The sequence below is a fragment of the Schistocerca piceifrons genome, chromosome 6 (genome assembly GCF_021461385.2).
Source record: "Schistocerca piceifrons isolate TAMUIC-IGC-003096 chromosome 6, iqSchPice1.1, whole genome shotgun sequence".
Classification (NCBI taxonomy): Eukaryota; Metazoa; Arthropoda; class Insecta; order Orthoptera; family Acrididae; genus Schistocerca; species Schistocerca piceifrons.
Genome location: NC_060143.1, coordinates 113180501 through 113207026, shown reverse-complemented (window position 1 = coordinate 113207026; position 26526 = coordinate 113180501). Strand labels below are relative to the sequence as shown.

At 41.0% G+C, this 26526-nt stretch overlaps 1 protein-coding gene across 3 annotated transcripts in view; it reads right to left on the bottom strand.

The window, feature by feature from the left end:
• LOC124802520 (A disintegrin and metalloproteinase with thrombospondin motifs 16) overlaps window positions 1–26526 on the bottom strand; it is a 479986-nt gene that overhangs the window by 66843 nt on the left and 386617 nt on the right. For all 3 annotated transcript variants that reach the window (XM_047263362.1, XM_047263361.1, XM_047263363.1), the window contains exons 6-8: window positions 16634–16910; window positions 3417–3543; window positions 417–546 (exon numbers count right to left, since the gene is read on the bottom strand). In XM_047263362.1, the coding sequence (XP_047119318.1) occupies window positions 417–546; window positions 3417–3543; window positions 16634–16910 (534 nt within the window). The remainder of the gene's footprint in view (window positions 1–416; window positions 547–3416; window positions 3544–16633; window positions 16911–26526) is intronic.

Sequence of the window (26526 nt, the reverse complement as noted above, 5' to 3'; positions counted from 1 at the left end):
ACTAACAGCAGTGCACTCACAGCACTAAGAAGGGGTCTTCTAAAAATTGCTGAGCTCATGAGTTTTATTTTTCATTAGTTTGCTTCACATGAAAAACCTGAAGTGTGTATGAGTATTATTAAAATTATTTCAACAGGATATCTTTACATCTATATTAGACCAATTATTTGCAACTGTTATTTTTAATGTAAATTTTTAATTTCTTAGAGTATTACATTGTAAAATATTATTGTTATATAGTCAGACATGAAATGCTAGTGAATATCTGTGGGATATTCATATAATATACTCATCACAATGTGAAAAGAAATAATGATTATTATAAATGAAGAACATTGAATTAGTCTTCTTAACAGTCCCAGAACTGTCACAACGTATTTCTTTAAGAAAATAAATGAAGAACTGTACTCACTTACCCTAGATATAATAATTCCAGCAATGCTGATTCGTATCTTTGGTCCCTTCAGTAATTTGTAACGTAAATCTACTCCATTCCAGAAAGAAACGAAATATCTCTTAATCTGCACATTATCGCCACCATGTAACCTGTGAAATAATTGGTTTTTGAATAATGTATTTATAATCAATGCAAATTAGGACTACAAGCTAGGGCAAGAGCAAATATGCAGTAGCCTATCTATAGTTATGGCAATTCACATAATGATTATTTTAAAAATCATATGCCCACTGAAAGTCAAAAACAGTTTTAGCTGAAAGATCTAAAAGAAGAAAAATGTGATTTTGAACAAAGTGACTTACTAAAATGTTTCACTAGTATTAAAAATAATTTACTGTACTCACTGCGGGTACAAATACTATAAATAAACATCTTATACACAGAACAAAACAGTTTCTGATTTGTGAAAGCTGCACTTTCTTTTGTTATATTGTGCAATAGCTGTTTTGCTACTACTTCCTGCTCGAGTCGCGTAGGGGAAGAGCATAGGGGAAGAGCGTAGGGGAGAGTACACTGTAAAACGTGGTCTTGGTTTGAAGAATGGTCTTGTTTGCGCAATTTTTAAAAGCAGTTATGTTGTGCATGTTTTGTTCAAATGGTTTATGTCTATTGAGAATGTAAGTTCATCCAATGCTGGTGTGGGATTACAAAGATCTCCAACAAAATTTTCAGCAATTAAGGAATGAGTGACAGCATAAATATGGCTGTACTTTTCTTAAAAGTCAACTATTTCTCAGAGATTCCAAAAGTGAAACAACAGATGAAAACATTCACAAATGCACAATATGGTATTGGACAGTCAGTGTTTAAACACACTCATATATGAAATAGATGACAGCATAAGGATTTTACTTAAAGAAAGGGAAGAGGGAAAAGGCCTTGATCTCCTTACTGTTTTGATGCAGCCCACCACTATTTACACTCCTCTACCAATTTTTTAATCTCCAAGTAGCACTGACGCTCCTCAATTGTTTGTTTATATATTCCACAAATACGTCTTGCCTACAGTTTCTTCTATTAACACAAAAGTTATAACCTGATGTTTTATCACATGCTATCATGTTAGGTTTTTGCCCAAATATTCCTTTCCTCCCTGAACCTATGAAGAACTTCCACATTTCTTATCTTATGAGTTCACTTACTCTTCAGCATCCTTTTATTACACTACAACTCGGTTCTCAAGAAGACAGAATGGTTGGCCAGTACTTAACTTCAGTTGGTGAAATTCCAGTACTGCTTTCCTCTCCAAGGAAGGAAATGATAATTCCGAAAGTTACGAAATGTTTTTCTATTTTTAAATGTGTTTAAAAGCAGTACGGAATTTAATCTCCTAAGGGTAAGTCCTCGTGAGCCATTCTGTCACCTTGTAATGTTACAGTTTTCCTGGGATTATCCATCTCATTGTGATATACCTTGATCTATTTTCCCCCACACAAGTGAATCACGGACTGCGGTAAAACCAAAGGTATATTATCACAAAAGAGTGCATTTGATTTTACATTTAAGAATGCATTATGAGAAATCTATGCGCAAGTTGCATTTGTTGAAAGCTAACTAAAAACAAATGTGCGACTGAGTTCCTTAACAAAGCTTGGGTCGTTCTGAAAGCTAATCCAAATGATTTTGTGCACCAGTTTGTTGCTTTGTGTGCTTTTCCTTGCCGATTGCCTTGAAAAGGTTAAAACAATAGCCGGCAAATACTGTACTAGTCTTCTGGGCTAACTGGATGAAAAATACCTGAGAAAGAGCATAGTGGATTTCATCAGAACCACAAAGCTGCTATTTCAATGGGAGAACTGGGGGAGATACAGTAAAAGTTGGTGGAAAATTCATACTGGTCATCAGATTTGGTACCACATGAGTCTCTACTATTCCCAATTTCAATGAAATTGGTAGCTGGATAAACTTTTTAATCAGATGAAGAGGTTATTCAGGTTGTAGATTAGTGTTATAAAACTTCTCATAATAGCACTTCAGAGAGGGAATCTATGCAGTGAAGAAAGTGCATTGGCCTAAAACTAAACCATGTTGAAAAAAAGTTTCAATTTTTGCCTAAAAAGCATAGTCCTTCACTATTAAGCTAAACCCCTTCCAGCTTGTTCTTTTATGAAAGAGGTTTTAGACAAGTATTACTACATATGTCTTCAGTCATTAGCTGATTATGATAGGATAAATACAGCCCTGTCAGCAGTACAAGAATTAATATCCAACTAGAATCGCTGGTTGAGAACTATGAATTATTTATGAATAAAAGAGATGACTCACCGAAAGGCAGAAGCCACTCTTTCCAGGAAAGCGCTGGCAGTCGACTGAGCACAATGTAGGGAGACAGGCATGTGCATGTGAGTGATGGGGTGTGTGTCTGTGTGCATGTTTTCCCTACAAGCTTGAAAAACAAAGTTCATTGTGAAAGCTAGCAAAGCTCTGTACCTCTTGTTGGTGTACCTATCAAAGTTGCAGCGCTTCTGCCTTTCAGTGAATCATCTCTTTTATCCATAAATTTTTCGCAACTAGAAGCACTGACGCGACTGGCAGACTCATATTCTTCTTGTACAAGATATTTAAGAAGTAAAAGGCAATTAAGTCAGAAAGAGAGAGCAGACCTGTGACACCCTCTGGGGTTACGGTGTCACTGGATGTTAGTATGGAAGGGCACACAATTATCACATTGCTCTCCTGGCCATTAGTATCAACTTTCCCAAACTGTAACTACTACCTCTTCTTTAAACAGATCTTAATTTGGTTCAGCACCCTCTATGGAAGTCCTCCAACAAACAAAAAACAGATTCAAAACTGAACCCAATTGTTCACTGTCATAAACTGTTAGGTCGATTGATAAGCTACTGAGATGCTTTGTAGTATGAAAACTCAAATGAAACAGAAGGGGCTCTGAAAACTTGATTCAGCCATCACATGACATTATAGAGTTTGAGTTAAGAACTAAATACTTGAAACTCACCTGTACCCATCATAGTCTACAATGACTAGAATCTCTGGGTAGATCACATAAGGAGCTTCCCTCTTGCTGACCGATCGTGTCGTGCGCCTATGGTATCGTTTTGCCAGTCGATCAGGCTCCATAAATGCTGCAACAAATTGGAGAAAAAGTTTTTAAATCGTGGAGCTTCTGTAATGTGTTGATGGATTAAATGTAAATACCTGTGCAAGTCTTAATAAGTTAAATGTCATATTTTGAGTGAAAGTAAATGAATTATACTAAACTCTCACTAATTTGGCCATTCCTTGCATATATTTATGCTGTGTCAGCGGAAATGTCGGATTATTGAAAGTGTCTTAAAATTAGCATAGACATATAGGGATTAAACCTTATGAAAACCAAAGACACATTCATTTTCACAGAAGACTTTGTCTTGGGTGTGTACACATATAGTAGTAACACACACTATGAAACATGTCCCAAATTTTTAGTTTTGATATGATGATACACAATGGCAGTATGCTTCATCAGACATCTGCTTTACGAGCATTACGTTGGTACTGTGTGTTTCTGATTGTTGCATAATGTATTCCAGGAAGATATCTGCAGCTTCAGCACTAGCAGTGTGAGAGATATCTTCATGTTCTCTCCTCCTGTGTCCTCTTCTTCATCACTTTCATGATAACTTTCCTGTATGCTTTTGATTATCTCTTTGTCTCATAAAGTTTGGTCATAAATTGCTCATCCAACACTGAACTCAGCAGCAATGGCTTGATGTCAAGAACCTCAATTCAACTTATGTATATGTAGATGTAGAATTCAACATATCTCTAATTTCAAGTTACTGCTTGAGATCTAGCATGACATGTTTCCTTTTGGAAGCCATGATACTGAACCGAAGCCACAATTTTGAACATGTGTACATTGTTTAACATTGTAATTAACTAACTTCATTGTTACACATTAAAATTCATTATTGCATGTGTCATTTCTGCTTGAGTGAACAGAAGCTGGTTGTTGGCCAGACTACTGAGAGGCCAGACTACAAAGGGCCGGACTACAAAGGGCCGGACTAGTGAGAGTTGGACATCACAGTGCCTTACTTGATGGAAGGTGTAAGCACTTATTCTCCTGTGACATACAAACCAGTTCTCCCAGAAATCTAGGGCATTTACAGATTAACATGAAATCCCAGAAAAACTAACCAGTGCTATGTCCAAATATATACATATATTTTTGACTGACTGAACTGTGAGCTTTTTGCGAAACATTGTATATCGCATAAACTAAATGAAACACTTTTTGCCTTGTTCCACATACTTAAAGAAGGATCAGGGATACAGTATGGATCCAATGGTAAAAAAGGTTAGGATTCACTGAAGATGGCTGGTATAAATTCATCACTTAACACAATCACATGAGACATTTCATGAGAGCTGAGTGACATCAAGTGATATGAGAAAGTTCACTTCGTAAATAAGAAGTACCAGTAGGCCCACATCAGGTAAAGTTCAGCTTACTGGACTGCTATGTAGAGTAATGTCAAGATACTTGTTGTAAAACCAACCCAACTTCTTCCAGCACCATGAAGCTAGTGTGACACAAAACTCTGACAGCTGAACTATGATACAGTAGTAGCTTTGTCTCTGAAACAGTTGACTGTTCACCCGTTTTCTTGCCCTGCTACTTCAGGGTCTTGTAACAAACTCAGCCAGGAGGTGAAAAATCCAAGATGTGTATAATAGAGGAGCAGCACTAACTAAACTGATTTAACTAATAGAGTTATTTCCAACTACAAAGGGTTTTGTTCTCATTGTTTTTGAGATCCACTGCTGCCTAGGACACAAAAAAATTAAAACAAATGAAGAAAACAAAAAAGCTGAGGGCAAAAGAGCAAGAACTGCCAAATTTTAGTTGCTGTCCATGTCTTTCTACATACTTTTGATCTTTTCATGTTTGTTTATCTGGTGTAAACAACAACAATCTGCTCCAGTTTCGTTAGTGCCTGTAGACGACAATGGCCATATCGAGAACATAATCCAAAATCTGACATTTTTAACATTCTTTTTCACTGTGTCTGTCTATGACTCAATGCCTCCTCTATGTGGTGAGTAGCAATCTGTCCTTTCCAAACTGTTGTTACTATATAAATTCTTTGCAGATGAAGAACTAAGTTATATAAAAATGAACTAATAAATATGTAAAATGTTTCATAAATCAGTTAGACCATTGTTTATTCAATACTCTGAATTTAACAAGAGATGAAACTGGCAACATGGAAAAAGACAAAATTTTAACAAATTCTGAGTGTTTGATGCATGAGTGTGATGAATGAAACATGAGCAAGCCTTGTTCTCTATAAGTCTATCACCACCAGCACATGTAGTATCATAGTGGTCCCATGTTCAATCATGGGATTCTTTTCTGCCACTTAACATTTCATTCGCCTCCAGCAATGCTTGTTAATGAGAAAAATGCTAACCAACTTGTACCATACATCTGAGTTCACATTAAACTGTACGTCCTTCTATTACTGACTGGGCAAGTCAGTTAAAATGTCAGAGAAAAGCAATGGTATACCACCTCCAGCAGCACTATACTTAGTAAATGACTGAGGTATTCAAACCAGTCTTTGACCTGATGACAGCTTTACTTCTACTCATCACAGGAAGAAGCTCATATCTACATCTCCATGTCATAAGTGGTGCAACATCATTGATAGCTAATTCATTGGTTCTTCTACCGTAGACATACATCCTATTGGCTCACACTGTTTGCAATTCCTGCAGAATTTGTTCCCATTGCACTTGGAAAGCTTCATTTTGTAATTAAGTCTGGAATGTATTGCAACAGAAAACTTGCACTTTCCTTACCTTTAATTGGATATTAGGCCTACCTCACCTAAACCTATCATTGACATTGGATTTTCTCCGCCAAGCAATTGTTTGTGTGGTGTTTAAGAGTGAATTCTACAGGCAGTTTGTGTAAGCAAGCAAAAAATGTTTCTCCAGTTATGAAATATTGTTCTATTTCAAAAATATGAATCGTAGTTGTTTTAAAGTAACAGAAAGTGCTTTTATTTAACAGCAGAAGTAAATGATAGAAGACGCGCGGTCTCAGGCTCCGTGCTACGGTTCGCGCGACCCCTCCCAGTCGGATGTTCCAGTCCTCCCTCGGGCATGGGTGTGTGTGTGTGTGTGGTTGTTAGTTTAAGTTAGATTATGTAGTGCGTAAGCCTAGGGACCGATGACCTCAGCAGTTTGGTCCCGTAGTCCTGACAACAAATATCAATTTTCAGTCTCAAATGAAGGAACATACTCATTTTCATAACATTAAATACCGATAGTTATTTTTAAAGCACATACGTTATACAACAAAATTTATATTTCTTTTCTTTAGTGTTGATCAGTATGTCGACACTGTACGCTGAAGCTTATTCACAGTGATGCCGTATTTCAGAATTGTAGCAATACACCAACGACGATGGGAACAGTCCGGTTTTGAGGAAGCTATTCCTCAATACTACTTTTTTTTACAATCTTATAAGTTTTAATTATGAATTTGATTTTGTTCTCCCAGTTTTCTAATCAATTCCAGCTAATATAAGATTCATTGTTCAATTCACTTTCTGAGGTTTCCACTGTATGCATTTTACAATTTGCGATAAAACTTGGACGTACCCTACCGACAAAAAGGGCTGATAGTCTGATATACAGATTTTGCAAAACGCTTAGTTTTTTGTTTATTTGCTTTGCTTCTCTGTGTGCAATTTAATATTTTTGTTCCACAACTTACATGGTATTATACATGCAATGCACTGTAAAAAAAAAAAAAAAGTGGTGCAATTAATTAGGATAAACCTTATCTTTGACACCAAAATAATTTCATTGGGATAATAATAGATATGTGACTATGCTATTAACTAATTTTGTTTCATCGCCTCCGTGCAGTTGAGTCCTCCATTAATGTATCTAGCAACAAATTTACTGATAATATTTAAAGAAATCTATCTGGTATAAAAGGATAAGCGTTATTTGCAAGAGGAAACGACATGATGCTCGGAACTATTGTAAAACGGTGAGCATCACTCCCACAAGAATCGTTCTTTTTAGTGTTAGCACAATACGTATATATTTTTGCACCAGGCTATGAGCGGCGGATATTTTTGTGTTGTGAATTTCTTGAAAATATTTACCTTGGCACTGGTAACATAAATATCAGCTCAGCGAAATGCGTTTCTTAAACTGACCATTCAATAATTTCATCAACAATGAAAAGGGTCAGAAGATGTATCTGTATCACAGGTGGCTACACATTAGTATACACGCCAACAGCATGCTTGACCAGCACCCTTTAGCATATGTAGGCTAAATTTGCGCAAGTATCAGGAGTATGCACTTTTGATATTTGATCGAATTTCGACTACGCTAGCATTGAAGCGTATGCATGCTTGAACATGTGTACAGGGACTACGGATGTTTGTGCAAAAATTCTTTAGTTCTGAGGTAGTATCCGAAAGTGAGTACCGTAACGTGTTTCCGTAATCACCGCGACTGATTCAGAAATATCATCCGCGAATTGTTGGAGGATCTTATTCGTAGCCTATCTAGGAAAGGCATCCTAGTTTATGTGATGTAACAAGTAATACATATCACGACAAAAGAAAGAAACCTACTTCTTGTGAACGGCAAAGTGTTAGGTTGTGCAGCAACCAGAAAAACAGTGATAAAAAAGTTAAAGCGAACGAATTACGGAAGGGTATTCATAACTTCTTCCTGTCGCGAGAAATCGCAGTGTTCCGGTTAGTCTTTCACGTTGTGTATAGCCTCCTTCGTGACTGTATCCTGTTTTCCAAAGGCGTAAACAGGTGACAGAAGGTTCAAATACACTTCATTCATCCTGAGATAACTATACCAATCACGAGCATATATCTTCAGTTCATTGAATGAGTTAGTTCGGATTTCGTTTCTTTAACCACTCTTTCCTCATCATACCAATTTTCCTCTTTTCTTTATTTAGTAACACAGGCAAAAAGGCTGCCAAAGATAGCGCATCATTGTCTGAGAACGAGACGGGAATAAAATGACATGGACAAAAATTTGTAGAAAGAACCCATGTACTGATGGTCGTTCTCGTTGAGATTTTCACATCATTCAGAAATTCTACTCAAGAATAATAGCACTTATGTACTAACAATTTCCGTAGCTTTTGTTTCATTTGCCTATAGATGCTGTGATTCGTTTCTTTTTTAAAATATTGTAAATTCTCATGCCCTTGTATTCTGGGGTTTGTGCACATGGCTTTAATCCATGGCCAGCATGAAATTCCCCTTGTTCCTAGCGCTGTACTAATATTTAAAATCGTTGTCTATGAGTAAGTTATGTTTGTTGCCAACAAAAATAATCAGTTATAAATGTACAAAAAGAGGGCACTTAATATTTTTAAATTTCTTAACAGTCAGGGACTGTATGCTTTTGGTTTTGCATTACACATATTTCTAACAACTGAATTGTAAATTTAATATTCTAATCGTTTTGCTTCTGTTATCCCAAAAAATAATGCCATACCTTATAATTAACTCAAAATAGCTATGGTAAACTATTGTTCTTGTCTCCATGCTAGCTGAATATGATATAATCGTCATTGAAAAAGTCACGTTGTTTAATTTATTTGCTGAGTACCACACTTTGTATGTGAAGACCATGATAAATTATGGTCTAGATGCATTCCTAAAAACTGAACACAGCCTCCTTCTTTCAGTTCTTAGTTTCTATGATTAATGTGGGTTTCATTTGTCTTAGAGTTTTTGGGTTTAAACTACAGTAAATGTGTCTTTCCAATATTCAAGTTCAGTCCATGTAGTTGGAACCAGTTTTCTAAACTGTCGAAGAGATTTGTGATAGTTGAGGGAATTTCTTCCAAACCATTGCTTTCGACAAGGGCAGAAGTAGCATCACCAAATAAAACTGAGTTTAAATTTATGCTGAAGAGCAAGTCATTTATATAAAACAGAAATAAAATTGGAGCCAGAATTGAATGTTGTGGAAGGCCTTGTTAAGTAAGCATGCATCCAGAGAGGAAATTTCCCATGATGGATGATATAACTACCCTTTGTTTTCTGTTTGTGAAATATGACCTAAACCCCTATAAAGCTCAATCCTCAATTCCATATCATTCCATTTTATATGGGAGCAAGTGATTTTTTTACATAATCAAATTCTTTTGTGAGTTGCAGAATAATTCTGCAACTTTTCCCTATTTGTCTAATGTGCTTTTGCTTTTTTGAAAGCTATATAAATTATCTGAAGTTACGTCTGCTCTTTCTATGTTTTTTTAAAAATTTGCATTACCACCACTTTTTCAAATATTTTTGAAAATATTGGAAGAATAGAGATTGGGCAGTAGTTCCCCACATCTTCTCTTGAGTCTGTTTTAAGCAAAGGTGCATACTTTAAGGGATCTGGGAAGTGACCTTCTTCAAGTGATTTATTAATTATTGAGTAAAAGGGGTGAGTAATTATCCTGACAGCTGTTTTAACTGCTTTGGTAGGCACACCATCTCACCTTGCAAAATTTTTTTTTTTTCGGTTGTAATATAGTTTTCTCTACATCTTTGGCTGAAATTTTCTCGAATTCGTTAAAGTATTCATCTGCCTTCTGACCTAAATGTACTTTTTCTGTATTAGAATCTGCATCTACATCTAATTTCACTACATTTATAAAAAATTATTGAATGATTCTAACGTTTGAGCAGGATTTGTTACACTTTCATTTCCCATCTTAATTTTGGAAATATCTTTGCTGTCAGTTGTAATTCACAGTTATGATTTTACAACAGACCATGCTGCCTTTGGTTTTTATCTATTGGTCAAGATGTAATAGTTAATAACCATTTCTTTTGCTTTTTCGCTACCCTTTTAAATACAGTTGTATACTGTTTGACATTATTAATGAAAATAGGGTCTTTGCTGTATTTCAGTTCCTTTTGTAGTTGCCTTTTTCTCTTACTGGATATTTTTATTTTAGCTGTGATCCAGTTTAGCGTATTTGACATTTATGTGTGGTGTACTCTAAGTGGAAATATATAATTAAATACACGTAAATTTTTTTCTAAAAATATATTAAAATCCACAGGTATTGGAATATAATTTTCAACTTACCACTTCACATCTTCTAATTTAGAGCAGGACAGTTGTAAAGTTTCAACAGTAAAATGTCTTTTGCTAAAATTTTTTGTAGTGTTTGGTTCATTTGCAGTAGTTATTTCAATAAATAGAGCAGAATGGTCTGAAAGCCGTAAGTCTACACATAGCTTCCTTGCATCATCAAATTATAATTAGTTAAAATATTATCAATGCAGGTTCCTGTATTTTCATTTTCTCTTGTGGCTTTCATGAAGGTTGCCAGTCACTGGTTTCATATGATAAATTTATATTGAAATTAGCGGTTATTCAAACCCTTCTCTTTTTCTCATTGCTAACTTTCTGCAAAAGATCCATCAACTTTGGTAAAAATAATTTTGTTGCCTCTACACCTGGGTTTCTGTATATTGATACAATAACGAACATATACTTCAAAGTATACCAGTCAGCGACCTACTATCTCTAGCACTCCGATCAAAATGCGTAACTTACGACCCTTCTCTATGTGGATGGGAGTCACAGGGCATTCTCGCATTCTTAGGATAAAATTAGAGACCGAAAGATCTCCTCACATTGTCTTTGACCAACGCTCCATGCAGCTGACCAGAAGTAGACCGCTACATTCCATGTTTCGTGTAGGAACAGTGTGAACCGAGGTTGTAACTGCTGTCGCGCACCCATCCAAGAGCACAAGATGCCTCCAGATGCGCGAATGTCGAGGAGGTTAGCACCTCTTATCGCTGTACAGTAGATATGAAACTGTGATGATGTAACAGACGGTTAAGAACAAGAAACGAGTGGTTTTTGTGCATGATGGAGCTCCAGACGGACGGTATTTGCTGCGTTTTACATAAATCAACTGCGCTAGCAATTCTAAAGTATTTTTCTTGTGTCTTGGGTCAGTACCAAGAAGGTATTGGTAAGAGTGAACATAAACACATGCACTCCTAAGGCTACAATGTTCTGCACTTAAAACACACTATAATGTTAGATCGTTGCGGTTTCCGACCTATTAGTCGTATGGAATGCAACGCTGTTACTATCCCAGTGTAAGAAATATATTCCCAGCCTATGACATACATCCTCCATGCAGGTTTCTCTACAATAAACTATGGTGATAAACTGTAAAAATGAAAAACTATTTCCTTAAAACATCGATTCCTTGTGATACATGTAAAATACATCCGATCACGGTTCAGAGATTATACTATGCTTGCATCAGTCCTATATCAAAAGACCGTTAGTAACGGGCAATGCCTCTTACAAAGAAAGGGACAAACGCGTAGCAGCGGTATTTGACACGTGAAATTACTCGTTAGTCTTCCACTAACTCAGAAACACGACATTGTCAAGAAGATGATTGTAGTACCTCAAAAACACCTATCGCTAACTTAGAATCACCGTAGTTACGATACTGAAGACTCGTTTTTATGCCCAAGATGCGGCAGGGGAATGGTGCACGTCGCATAAATCTTCGTTCGTCTAGAGGACTGCGTCGAAACAGGATGGAAGTCCTCTGATGACAGAGAGGTTTGCTGTTAACGATCGCGAGTAGACAGTGCTCTGCGTCACGCACAGAACACGCGGTTGTAAGCGAGTCGAAAGCAGGTTGTGCCATACAACCGGTGCATCCCGACAGAGGAACGGAAAAATATGGTCAAAAGACATGCAGCAACATGTCCCTCTCTCTCTAGAATGCATCATCAGTCTCCCATTAAATCCTACCTCGTTACAGCTCCATCTCACCCTATCACTCCATCCACTCTCTGTCATCCTTTAACGCATATGCAAGTAAGTTTAGAGGCAGATGGTTCTCTTTTTCCCAGAAAAGCATCGAAGACAGCAGTCAACTCGCGCGTCTCACTATTACCTCAATAGGCATACATTAGAATGCTGCCTCGACGAAAAATAAAAGATTGTATCCCCGCTTTCCGATGCTTCCATCTCGCCGTTTTCCCGCATTCCTCTTACTGTCGTAGACTCGGTCCCATGTACAAGAACTGTTCTGCACCAATCAGAAGACATGCAAATACTCCCCCAATTTCCCCGCATTTCGGTGTATTTTCACTTAATTTATACGTATTTTCCGTAATTTTATTGATTTTATGTGCTTCTATCCATGCGATCACGACGTCACTTATCGTTCCGTGTTCCAAAATTGCTTGTAAATGTAGTACAGCTGCCAACACCTAGCTCAAACGCACTGTTTTTTTCTGGTCGGGAGGCATAGTATAGCACTGTACTCGAATGCAACCAGTCACCTCCAACCGCATATTCTACAGTTGCAGCACGTTTGCTCTGTTTTCTGTATGTCTGTATGTGTGCATGGGCCGCGAATGGCTCCCAGGTCCCACAGTTGACCCGAGTAAGCGTTTGCGTGTGAATCCGCCGAGCGCTATATCTGGAGTGATGGGATGCCGATCAACAATATACCACGTCCGGAACAGGATTTTAAGGTGGATCCGTCGCGCATTATATGGGATGCGGATCCACAAGACGTCACATGCGGAATTGGGCTCGAAGGTGGATCAATCACGCTTTACGTCAGGAGATGTGTTCTATATTCGAAGTTGGATCCACCAGCGGAAACGTCATGGGAGCCTTCTGCGACCAATGCACGGATACAGACGTAAGAAAAACAGAGCATACGTGCTGCAAGTAGGCCCGATCTTTGTGATTAATTACGTATTAAGGATCGATATTTGCGTCAGTTTCGAGTGGTATTGCGAAAGTTTTTCCCAGCAGGGTAACACCAGTTATATGGTAGCGTCAGTTTTTGAGTTGTATTGGGATTTTAAGCCGTGTTGTGTAGCGCTATGCACGTGGTTGTGTAATTAGACCAGATCTTTGTAATTAATTACGTAATTACGATCGATCTCTGCGTCAGTTTCGCGGCCAAACTAAATAAAGTTCACTAACCTAACCTTCCTCTCCCGCATCTGGACAGTTTCCATGTGTTAGGGGGTGCACTTGGGCTTCCCATCCAGAAGAATCAGGGTTCGAGTCCCAAAAAGGGCAAGGCCATTTTTTCATTTCCCGTCAATTCCAAGCGCCTCTGGTGGTTTAATTGTGTTAGGGGGGGGGGGGGGGGGGTACACTTGAGCTTTATACCCAGGTGGACCAGGGTTCAAGTCCCGGAAAGGATACCGCCAATTTTAATTTCCCCCCAATTCCCAGGTGGGGTGGGATGTCAGCACAGCCCTGGGACAAAGAAATTCCCACCAAATAGGGTAGGTTGAGGGGAGGGGGTTGGTGGAGTGGGGAGGGGGAGCAGGGGATGGGACATACGTGTAGCTGAGAAAACACGTGACGTCATCTGAGAGCGGGGGTGGGCATGGTCAGGGGCGGGAGTGGGTGGTGCTGGGCGGGGGCAGGGATGCTTAATTGATCAATTTAATTAATTTCATATCAATTTGATATCAACCCTACTACTCACGCTCCACACCATTACAGAGCCTCCACCAGCTTGAACAATCCCCTGCTGACGTGCAGGGTCCACTGGATTCATGAGGTTGTCTCCACACCCGTGACTCCATACGCTAGATACAATTTGAAACGAGACTCGTCCGACCAGGCAACGTGTTTCCAGTCATCAACAATCCAATGTCGGTGTTGACGGGCCCAGGCGAGGCGTAAAGCTTTGTGTCGTGCAGTCATCAAAGGTACACGAGTGGGCCTTCGGCTCCGAAAGCCCATATCGAAGATGTGTCATTGAATGATTCGCACGCTGACACTTGTTGATAGCCCAGCATTAAAATCTGCAGCAATTTGCGGAAGTGTTTCACTTGTGTCACGTTCAACGATTCTGTACAGTCGTCGTCGGTCGCGTTCTTGCAGGATCTTTTTCCGGCCGCAGCGATGTCGGAGTTTTGATGTTTTACCGGATTCCTGATATTCACGTCACACTCGTGGAATGGTTGTACGGGAAAATCTCCACTTTATCTCTATCTCGGAGGATCTGTGTCCCATCGCTCGTGCGCAGACTATAGCACCACGTTCAAAAACACTTAAGTGTTGATAATCTGCCATCGTAGCAGCGATGACCAATCTAACAACTGCGCCAGACACTTGTCTTATACAGGGTGTTACAAAAAGGTACGGCCAAACTTTCAGGAAACATTCCTCACACACAAATAAAGAAAAGATGTTATGTGGACATGTGTCCGGAAACGCTTAATTTCCATCTTAGAGCTCATTTTAGTTTCGTCAGTATGTACTGTACTTCCTCGATTCACCACCAGTTGGCACAATTGAAGGAAGGTAATGTTGACTTCGGTGCTTGTGTTGACATGCGACTCATTGCTCTACAGTACTAGCATCAAGCGCATCAGTACGTAGCATCAACAGGTTAGTGTTAATCACGAACGTGGTTTTGCAGTCAGTGCAATGTTTACAAATGCGGAGTTGGCAGATGACCATTTGATGTATGGATTAACACGGGGCAATAGCCATGGCGCGATACGTTTGTATCGAGACAGATTTCCATAACGTAGGTGTCGCGACAGGAAGACGTTCGAAGCAATTGATCGCGTCTTAGGGAGCACGGAATATTCCAGCCTATGACTCGCGACTGGGGAAGACCTAGAACGACGAGGACACCTGCAATGGTCGAGGCAATTCTTCGTGCAGTCGACGATAACCCTAATGTCAGCGTCAGAGAAGTTGCTGCTGTACAAGGTAACGTTGACCACGTCACTGTATGGAGAGTGCTACGGGAGAATCAATTGTTTCCGTACCACGTACAGCGCGTGCAGGCACTATCAGCAGCTGATTGGCCTCCACCGGTACACTTCTGCGAATGGTTCGTCCAACAATGTGTCAATCCTCATTTCAGTGCAAATGTTCTCTTTATGGATGAGGCTTCATTCCAATGTGATCAAATTTTAAATTTTCACGATCAACATGTGTGGGCTGGCGAGAATCCGCACGCAATTGTGCAATCACGTCATCAACACAGATTTTCTGTGAACGTTTGGGCAGGCATTGTTGGTGATGTCTTGATTGGGCCCCATGTTCTTCCACCTATGCTCAATGGAGCACGTTATCATGGTTTGATACGGGATACTCTACCTGTGCTGCTACAACTTGTGCCTTTACAAGTACGACACAACATGTGGTTCATGCACGTTGGAACTCCTGCACATTTCAGTCGAAGTGTTCGTACGCTTCTCAACAACAGATTCGGTGACCGATGGATTGGTAGAGGCGGACCAATTCCATGGCCTCCACGCTCTCCTGACCTCAACCCTCTTGACTTTCATTTATGGGGGCATTTGAAAGCTCTTGTCTACGCAACCCCGGTACCAAATGTAGAGACTCTTCGTGCTCGTATTGTAGACGCCTGTGATACAACACATCATTCTCCAGGGCTGCATCAGCGCATCAGGGATTCCATGCGACGGAGGGTGGATGCATGTATCCTCGGTAACGGAGGGCATTTTGAACATTTCCTGTAACAAAGTGTTTGAAGTCATGCTGATACATTCTGTTGCTGTGAGTTTCCATTCCATGATTAATGTGATTTGAAGAGAAGTAATAAAATGAGTTCTAACATGGAAAGTAAGCGTTTCCGGACACATGTCCACATAACATATTTTCTTTCTCTGTGTGTGAGGAATGTTTCCTGAAAGTTTGGCCGTACCTTTTTGTAACACCCTGTACATATGTCTGTATTTGAATACGCATGCCCATACCAGTTTCTTTGGCACTTCGGTGTATCTGATCACGGGAAGAAGTGTGGTGGTGTTGCTGGTAGGAGGGAGAAACACTGTACCTTGTTTTCCTTTAATGGTGGGCCACAGTGTACCTGAGAATCCTCCTCGGTCACTTACCGAGCGAGTTGGCACAGTGTTTATCACACTGGATTTGCTTTCGGGAGGACGACGGTTCAGATTCCCTGCCCAGTCCTCCAGCTTAAGGTTTTGTTGTGATTTGCCTATATCGCTCAAATCAAATGCCGGGTGGTTCCTTTGAAACGGCACGGCCGATTTCCTTCCTCATCCTTTCGTAATCCGAGCTTTTGCTCCGCCGCTAATGACGTCGTTGCCGAAGAAACGTCAAAGCCTAATCTTCGTTCCCTCAGCTGCGGCAGCTTACCGTAGTCAGAGAGGTCGTCGCGGTGGTGGCCTCCGGCGCGTCGGTACACGATGTGCGGGTGGACGCCGGCGGCTGCGAGCTCGCGGGCAGCGCGCGGGGAGCGGTCTGCGGTGGCGTTGATGCCCAGCGGGAAGCCCGACGTGACGGCCACGTCGTCCTCCAGGTCCTCGCCTTCGGCGTCCAGGAACATCTCGTCGTCGTCGACGGAAGGGCCTAGGTGCTGCCGCACCGCCGCCGGCACCGGCTTCACCACCAGGTCGTGCCCGATCGTCCCCTCCTGTCAAAACAGTACGTCGAGAATGAAGCAGAGGGCGGCTGAACACCGTAGAATGTGGCTGCCTGCTGTACCAATTTAACTATCGCGGTCGGCGAAAACGTTGTTTGCTGTGCCGAATTAAAACGTAGGGCCGGGTCGGGGATTTTCTCCGCCCGGGGACTGGGTGTTCGTGTTGTCCTCATCATCTCATCATCAATTAGAAAGTGACGAGACTGGAATTGGAAAGATTGGGAAATTGTACGGGCGCTGATGACCACGATGTTGAAAATCAAGTTACACAAATTTCAATTATGATATACACCTGAAGTCTGGCTTTGTCAGAAAATCTCCATTTCATAGAAACAATAGAGCAGAGTCCAAACTTGGCCTGGAGAAGCTTCACGAAACGTCACAGAAAACTGGCCTACGAATCTCCTACGAGAGAACTCAATACGCGGGAAGGAAGCCTGCAGATAATTTACTAGAAAGTGTCACAAGTTACGCACTTTAAATATAGGGGAGAGATCATCCAACCATCAAGACTGAACTCAATAGCCAACCAAGAAAGAATCTCAAAATAACATGAAGCATCTAAGCTCACCTGCAGTTATTACAATAAAAAATTATCTCTATCAATGCAAAACTATGGCATTACAACAAAGTTGCTCTACTAGAAGCACTCTACTGAGGAACTGCAGTGATTCATGGTCAAACAAAAATAAGAGATACTGAAAATCAGGAAAGCAGAATCTGAGGAAAATGTTCGAGCTAGCTTTTCGTGAAGGAATTTGGAGAAAGTGGCCGTCGAGAGAGATCAACAGACAGAAACAACAGCAGATAGCTTTAGGAAAGGAAGGATGAAATTTTAAGGACAATTCCTGAGGATGAACAGAAACGAGATCACAAGCCGAATCGTCTAGATGGCAAACACTAGTAAAAATAAGACAAAATGAATCATTGATACAGGAATGGGAAACACAGAGGATAACTTAAGCAATCGAGAACGGGTCAGAAACACCACAAAAAATATACACTTACACAGAAAAACATAAATAAGCGAACAGAAAATAAACCATCGGAAGAAGGCAAGAGAGAATAAATACAGCAAGCGTACGAGGAGAATTTGGGAAGAACGAAGGAACAAGACAAGATTGTGATTAAGGTGTACACTCTCTCTCGAACTCGTTTGCTATGGCTGCTGGCGCAACCATCGAGGTAAAAGGGAGAACTCGTCTTCAGTAACTATTAAGGATACTTAAAAAAGTTTCATCCGACTTCGCAAGGCCATATCTCCTACATGAATGAAGATAGAAAATTTCGCATCGAAAGTAAAAGTTTGGCTTGGTCCCGGTCGTAGATTTCCGGTAGGGTCTCCCCTATCTCCTCCACTTGCCCCATCAATGTTACATGAATCATGCCCTGGAAATGTTGGAGATCTGACATTTTCCACAGTTGCGATAACGGAAAATTGTCTTTTTCTGCAGGCAGTGGGAGGTGGGAGGGAGATGGCGGAGGACTCTGTACGTGCCTCTCCTAGCAGCACCCGTGGGCGAACTGCGACCCATTAACAACAGCAGTGAATGCTGTACCTTTAGGCATGATCGCATAAATGTTGGACGATGCTGACTATGGGTGATATTCGTGCGTCCAATAGAGAGCACATTAAACATTTGTGAAAGTTAATTGAAATCTTTGATCTCTAAACTTAGTTATAAAAGGCTTCCACTCCTCCCATAGTTGTATGTGCACGCATGTAAAAGATATGCCCTCGTAAAAGGAAGGTTCACTTCAAAATAAAAATTTTGTAGCCCTATGCATAACGTTGCTGCATATAAGACTTCGTAGAAGACGCTTGGCTATGCACCACAGCTGGACGTCCATTGAGTGGCGACAAGTGGCCTTTCCAGATGAATCACCTTTCGTGCTCCATCGGACTGAAAGCATACTTCCTCCAACAGTCGTCGGAAGGGCCAGGGCCGGTGGAGGGACTGTTATGGTCTGGAAAATGTTTTCGTGACCTTCCCTGGATGATCTCGTAATTCTGGAAGTCATAATAGATCAACACAAGAATGCATCTATTCTTGGGGACCATGTCCACCCCTACATACAGTTTTTTTTATTCCTCGCCATGATGGCATCTACCATTAATGTGTGTAACAGCTCACAGCGTACGTGCATGGTTCGAAGAGAACAAGGATGAGTTTGCCGTACTCCCCTCGTCAGTAAACTCCCCTGATTTAACCAAATTGAGAATGTTTGGGGCTGCGTCGATCGGGATTTTCGCGGCGAGGATTCTCAACTGAGAAACCTACGGCAGCTGGCCAATTTACTACAGTCGGCATGGCTCTACACCCCTGTCGATACCTTCCAAAACCTCATTGACACACTTGCTGCATGTTTCGGAGCGGTCCATTTCCACTCATGTAGGAAATATAGTCTTATGAAATCGGAGTAGTTTTTCTGGAACACCGTATTGTCCACTTCAAATTTAGTGGTAACTACAATGATATGAATACCTCTAGTTGCAAACAGGCGTTGATATAAGTCAACGGGCACAGTTGAAAAAGTGTGCCCCGACCGGGACTCGAACCCAGGATCTCCTGCTGACATGGCAGACGCTTTATCGATCTGAGCCACCGAGGACACAGAGAATAGTGCGACTCCAGGGACTTATCTCTGTCACGCCTTCCGTGAGACACACATTTCCAACTTATTGTCCCACACTATATTCGTAGTGCCCCTACCCATTCTACTCATTACTCGCGGCTTTTTGCCGATTCCCGTAAGAGTTCGGGCACTGTGCACCCGCACAGCAGAAGAAGATGGTCAAATGGCCGGTGAGCCTTAACTAAACAGGGTGTTACAAAAAGGTACGGCCAAACTTTCAGGAAACATTCCTCACACACAAATAAAGAAAAGATGTTATGTGGACATGAGTCCGGAAACGCTTAATTTCCATGTTAGAGCTCATTTTAGTTTCGTCAGTATGTACTGCACTTCCTCGATTCACCGCCATGATTTCATACGGGATGCTCTACCTGTGCTGCTAGAACATGTGCCTTTACAAGTACGACACATGTGGTTCATGCACGATGGAGCTCCTGCACATTTCAGTCGAAGTGTTCGTACGCTTCTCAACAACAGATTCGGTGACCGATGGATTGGTAGAGGCGGACCAATTCCATGGCCTCCACGCTCTCCTGATCTCAACCCTCTTGACTTTCATTTATGGGGGCATTTGAAAGCTCTTGTCTACGCAACCCCGGTGCTAAATGTAGAGACTCTTCGTGCTCGTATTGTGGACGGCTGTGATACAACACGCCATTCTCCAGGGCTGCATCGGCGCATCAGGGATTCCATGCGACGGAGGGTGGATGCATGTATCCTCGCTAACGGAGGACATTTTGAACATTTCCTGTAACAAAGTGTTTGAAGTCACGCTGGTACGTTCTGTTGCTGTGTGTTTCCGTTCCATGATTAATGTGATTTGAAGAGAAGTAATAAAATGAGCTCTAACACGGAAAGTAAGCGTTTCCGGACACATGTCCCCATAACATATTTTCTTTCTTTGTGTGTGAGGAATTTTTCCTGAAAGTTTGGCCGTACCTTTTTGTGACACCCTGTATATATATTAGTGGTAACTCACCAACAAGTGCATTGTCTTTGGCGATCTCTAAACTCATGAGCTCATCCTCTCTAACGTGAAAATAAAGAACTGTGACTGACGCCCGAACAATAGGGAACTAACACGTATCGAGACTAGAAAATAGTCCATTGATAATGGCTAGGCACTTGCCAAAATTTGGATTTGCCAAATAAAACCTACAGAAAAGGACGACTGATTGCTACGCTCTATAATTTATTAAAAAAAAAATTCTGTAGCACCACGTTTGAAAAGCGTCTATTCCCTTCTGGTCTGAATTGCTTGCAGCCCACGTTTCACATCCCTTACAGTCCATACAAATGCCTTCAGGAAATACTTTCTAACTTTTAAATTTATATTATAAGTTAACAGATTTCCCTTTCTCAGAAATGCTTTTCTTGTTATAGCTGGTCTGCATTTTATATTCACTCTATTTTGGCAATCCAGTTATTTTGCTGCCCAAATAGCAAAACTCTTCTAACTTTTAATGTTTCATTTCCTAATCTCATTCTCTCGACGTCGCCCGATTTAATTCGATTACGTTCCATTATCCTTCTTTTACTTAGGTTGAGGTCTTCTTATAACGCCATTTCAAGATACTAACCATTCTGTTCAGCTGCTCTTCCAAGTCCTTTGATGTCTCGGACAGAATTGTAATGTCACCGGCAAATCTTAAATTTTTTAAATATTTTCCTTTCTGAATTTTATATCTCTTTCCAGATTTTTCCTAGGTTTCCTTTACTGCTTGGTCTGCTTGGTAGTATATTTATACCACTATTCCATGCCTAGATATATGTCTACCCGATCATGAATTTCACCTCCGATAAGAAGTGGTGGGAACTGCCCTTATTTCCTGGACAGTGTATTCGAAGTGCTCAACGCGTTGTGAGCCGAGGAAACCCGTACGGTTTATTTTGATCACTGTATGATATTTTATTTTTAGTGGCGGGAAAGATTAAATTAATACCAAGACTACAGTTACCAGATAACTAAAGACCGAGGATAATACTTCAACTCTTTCGGACGTAACTTGTTCGGTACTCTCGTAAGTTTACAGGGCCCGTGAGCGATGAAAACGTATCTGCGAAGTGTATTATGTGAGGCGAAGAAAGGAAAATTTAGTGTAATAATAACCTGCTCTAGAGTGAATCATCTCGAAAGATTTTTGGGTGACATTAGATTAGTACAACTGGAGCCATATTATGAGCACACTGTTCTGAAATTATGTAAGTTAAAATAGAAAAATATGTGCTTATGTAACTCCGTCATACAGTAAGCCGCCGGGCATTCAAACAGATGTTATCAAACTCAAAAATTGTACAGACGGGAAAGGATCATAAACCGAGCAGTATGAACTGAATATTTCATGGTGTACGACTTTATGAATGAGCAGTGCATTGGAAACACTTATCTGTATACTGGTTATGTTTCATAAGATGCAGCTATGTGCTTGCCTCAATAGCCATGTGTGGGGCGATGAAAATCCATTTGTATGAGGGTGGTTTGAAAAGTTCTCGGAATCACCACGAGAGGTTAGCGCTAGTGCAACGAGTTGTTCACGTGATATTCATTAGACTGTTGCCTGTAAACACGTGCCACGTCAGTGCTCTTGGAAGAAAACTGTGGCAATGACGTGGCTCTGTTGTTGTTCCCTCGTAGTGATTTGCGAAGATCGAAGAAATCGAGATTCGAGCAGTGATTAAGTACTTCGTAAAGAAAAGTATGAAAGCAAAGGACATTCATTCCGATTTCCAGAGTACATTGGGGGACTCAGCACCTTCATATTTAACTGTTGTTAAGTGGACAAATGAATTTCAATTTGGTCGGGAGAGTTTAGACGATGATCCACGCAGTGGTCCCCAAGATGTGTCACTACTCCAGAATGGCCATGGAGGATCGCCAATTGAAAATGCCTGAATTTGCTCACACTTGCCAAATGTTATCTGAAAGGGCATATCACATTTTAACTGAAGAATTAGAAATGAAAAAATTATCTGCAAGGCGGGTGCCGCGACACTTGACGCTTGATCAAAAGCATGTGCCGTCGCCATGGCAAAATTACATGAACTGAGGTATGAATTGTTGCCACACCCGCCTTATTCACTTGATATGGCTTCGTCAGACTTCCGTCTCTTCCCAGAACTTTGTGGACAAAGATTCACTTCAAACGAAGAACTGATAGCTGGAGTTGACAACTATTTTGCAAGCCTGGAGGAAACTCATTTTCGAGATGAGATCAAGGCAATGGAACATCGTTGGACCAAGTGCGTTAATATACAAGGAGACTACATGGAAAGCCGGCCGTTGTGGCCGTGCGGTTCTAGGCGCTTCAGTCTGGAACGGCGTGACCGCTACGGTCGCAGGTTCGAATGCTCCCTTGGGCATGAATGTTTGTGATGTCCTTAGGTTAGTTAGGTTTAAATAGTTCTAAGTACTAGGGGACTGATGACCACAGATGTTAAGTCCCATAGTGCTCAGAGCCATTTGAACCATTTTTGAACTACATTGAAAAATAAAAAAGTTTCAGTGATGTAAGTACTTTTTTTTCTATTATGTTCCGAAAACTTTTCAAACCGCCCTCATATTAATATCGGTAAGCATGTAAACAGCAGATACCTTCAGTGTTCGATTGGAAGCGAGGTCCTGTCCCATGGCTAGTGCGGAACCCATGTCTCCTTCCTGTGGTTTATTTTCGCTATGAGGCTAGATGAAGTCGTTGGAGTAAGAAACATCAGTAGAAAGTGAGTGAGGATTTGTTGCTAGAGTTCTAGCCGCCTGTCGCATTGTGTAGCAGATAACAGCGATGTTTTGGAGAGCGCAATAAAATTGTGCGCGCCGTCGTAATGCATACATTTTGAGACGAGTTTCAATTGTTACTTATAACACGTGTATGTTGGTAAAGAACTAAATATTCATTTCCAAGTATTAGTTTCTGTTTTCAAAGTATTTAGCGTTTAATTCTTGGCAGTCAGAATTATGTTAAATCCAAAGCTTTGGGTCTCCCAGAGTATGATCATTTCTGTCCTTTCCAACCATTGCTTCTGGAGACACTGCATTCATCCGAGACGCACTCGTGCTCGCGACCTCCGGTTGTTTACGACGCTTCTGCAAGACAACGGAAACCGGCACTGCTTGATATTCTCTTTTTCCCTTCCATTACGCAGTCGTCTTCAGACAAGATGCGTGCCGTTGTGTTTTACCGCGACGACCCGCTGCTTATTGTCTGTTGCCGCTGTCGGCAGGATGCAGATTCTTGTGGCTCCGTGTCAAGGCTGCTGGCCCATCATCGCCTTCACCCGCGGGCTGCGACCTTCAGTCCCGTTTCCTCATCTAACGACATTACAAACGACACCGAAAGCAGATTAATTTACGGAACACAGCGTTGGCATTTTTTGTCTTTTTGCCCCTTCTCCTGACAGACAGAAGGTGAAACGAATCTGCAGCCTCATCTCTCCAAATATGAATACTGTGCAAAATGAAGATGTTTTGCTTTCAGTGCCTTGCGAATAGAAGATTGCTGGTTAGAGATGAATACCACCAGGACACATAAGAAGTGAGGCTCATTATTGGCCGCCCGGCGTGGCCGATCGGTTCTAGGCGCTTCAGTCTGGAACAGCGCTTGCCGCTACGGTTGCAGGTTCGAATCCTGCATCGGGTATGGATGTGTGTGATGTCCTTAGGTTAGTTAGGTTTAAGTAGTTCTAAGTTCTAGTGGACTGATGACCTCAGATGTTAAGTCCCATAGTGCTCAGAGCCAGCTCATTATTGAAAGCACTCCTACCTTTACGTCATTACATTTAGCGCGATACTCGACTGAGTGTATTAAAATTCAAACACTGTTTCAAATGGCTCTAAGTACTATGGAACTTAACATCTGTCATCAGTCCCCTAGACTTAGAACTACTGAAACCTAACTAACCTTAGGACATCACACACATTCATGCCTGAGGCACGATTCGAACCTGCGACTGTAGCAGCAGCGCGATTCCGGACTGAAGCGCCTAGAACCGCTCGGTCACAGAGGCCGACTTGCATTAAAATTACAAGAGCTGAAATTTACAAGTGGATCGATTACCTTTCGCAGTGCAGTGTACTGTAAGAGTACATAAGTTCAACAAATAAAACTCATTTAGCTCAGTGCGAATTAATCAACTTCGCTTATCAGATGGTTTTCGCAGCTCTGAAGAAGATAATCCGTTTATGAGACAGATTTAAACTCCTTCCTGACAACGATATCCTTTGAAACGGAGCACTTCTTCAGACTTTAATAGAATTGCGACAGCGAATCAACAGAAATCTTGTTATAGAAATGATTTTAGCAGTAATATTTGAGGAGTAGTGTGATCCAAACTCGCGATGAGTGGGTCGGGATTTGTAATACGAATCGTGTGTCTTAATGGTGCAGTAATGTGAACTTGGGCTTGAGCAGTCAAGCGACGCCGGAAACGTGAACAAAATGTGTTCGGAAGAGGACGAGTAGTCCATTGTGACGCCAACCGAGAAACTGATATGCACTTATCTTAACTGAAGTAGTAAGACCACATTTCTTTGCCTATACCCGTGTTTTGACTTTACTAAAAATTACAACGCTCGCCATAAAAGGAAGTAGTGAAAAAACAGAAACAAAAAAAACTGGACGAGTATTTTCTGAAGGTGAGCGTAAATCTTACAGTACGAAATACAACGTGTTTTAAGAGTAATTTTGTAAATAAACGGTCAGTTTCTAGCAAGTAAGGCGTAAGTAATGCAGTGGGCTTTCGAACGTGAGATGGGACATGTTTTGTAAACACCTCAAATAGCAGTTTCTGGTAAAAAAAACTTGTATTTAGAGTGAGCCATGTCATCCGTGAAGTGTCGGATCCGCATTCACCCGTATAATGTGGTGCTTGTTGTATTTAACTCTTTCGCGTCGGTGACAGGGATTATTGTCTCATAAGGCAACACTCCATTTGATTATTAAAGAGGGTGCACGTTTCAGCTCTCCATCTGATCGTATAAATTCAACATTTTGCGTGTTTTCAGTATCACTGTTTGTGAATTCTTGGATTATTTCTTCAAGACACAGCTGATTTTCTTTCCCAACTGTTTCCATGTGAGCTAGTTTTCTGTTTCTAAGGACCATGACGTAGAAGGAACGTTATTTTGTAATCTTCTTACTATACATTACAGCGGTGGAATACAGGAAATGTAGGATATTTGATACGTGATTTTTCTAAAATCGGCAATTGGAAGCCAATGTTCGCAACTGTTTACGCTGCTTCTCATCAAGGTCTCGAAGCTAGAGCTTGCCTGAACTTATTTCTTTTTTTATCGTATGGGTGTCCCATTCTGTGAACACTAAGTCGGTCTGTTTTCTAACTTGAAATGGGAGTGGTGGCGCTCAACAGTTTCTCTCCGGAGTCTTCATTTGTTTCTCTGCACCAACCTGGACGAATTTTGCTCATACGAAACTAATTGGTTCAGAATGTCACAGGATTCACTGTAACAAGATGACTACGGGCAGCTCTAGGCAACAAGATGTGCCACACTGGAGGCATAGTTTCCCGAGATATCAGAGATGAACTACGACAGGAACCGAGATGAAAACGCAGTAAAATCATTTCTGCGAATCGCAGCTCTCCAGAGAGAGGCAAAGCATTAACATGATACAGGTGATGTGGCGTACTCTAACATCTCTTAAGTCTCACTGAATACAACTTTGATGAAGACCAACACCTGAAACTCGATTTCAGAATGTGAGAAGATGAACGTGCCACTGGCTACCGCTAACACGACACTATATGGGTGAATGTCAGGGAGGGGGAGGGGGGGGGGACTGTGTTTGCAAAATCCTTCCATAATCCCTTGCGCAATGAACAATCGTTCTACTTGCGTGTGAGAGCTATTTATGTTCCGTAATTTCTAATTTTCTGTCGATGTGATCTCGTTTGCTTTTATTTGTTCTACGTTCTTGCACATCGCTGTAAGTCAATATTGTATATTTGTGTCCTCGAA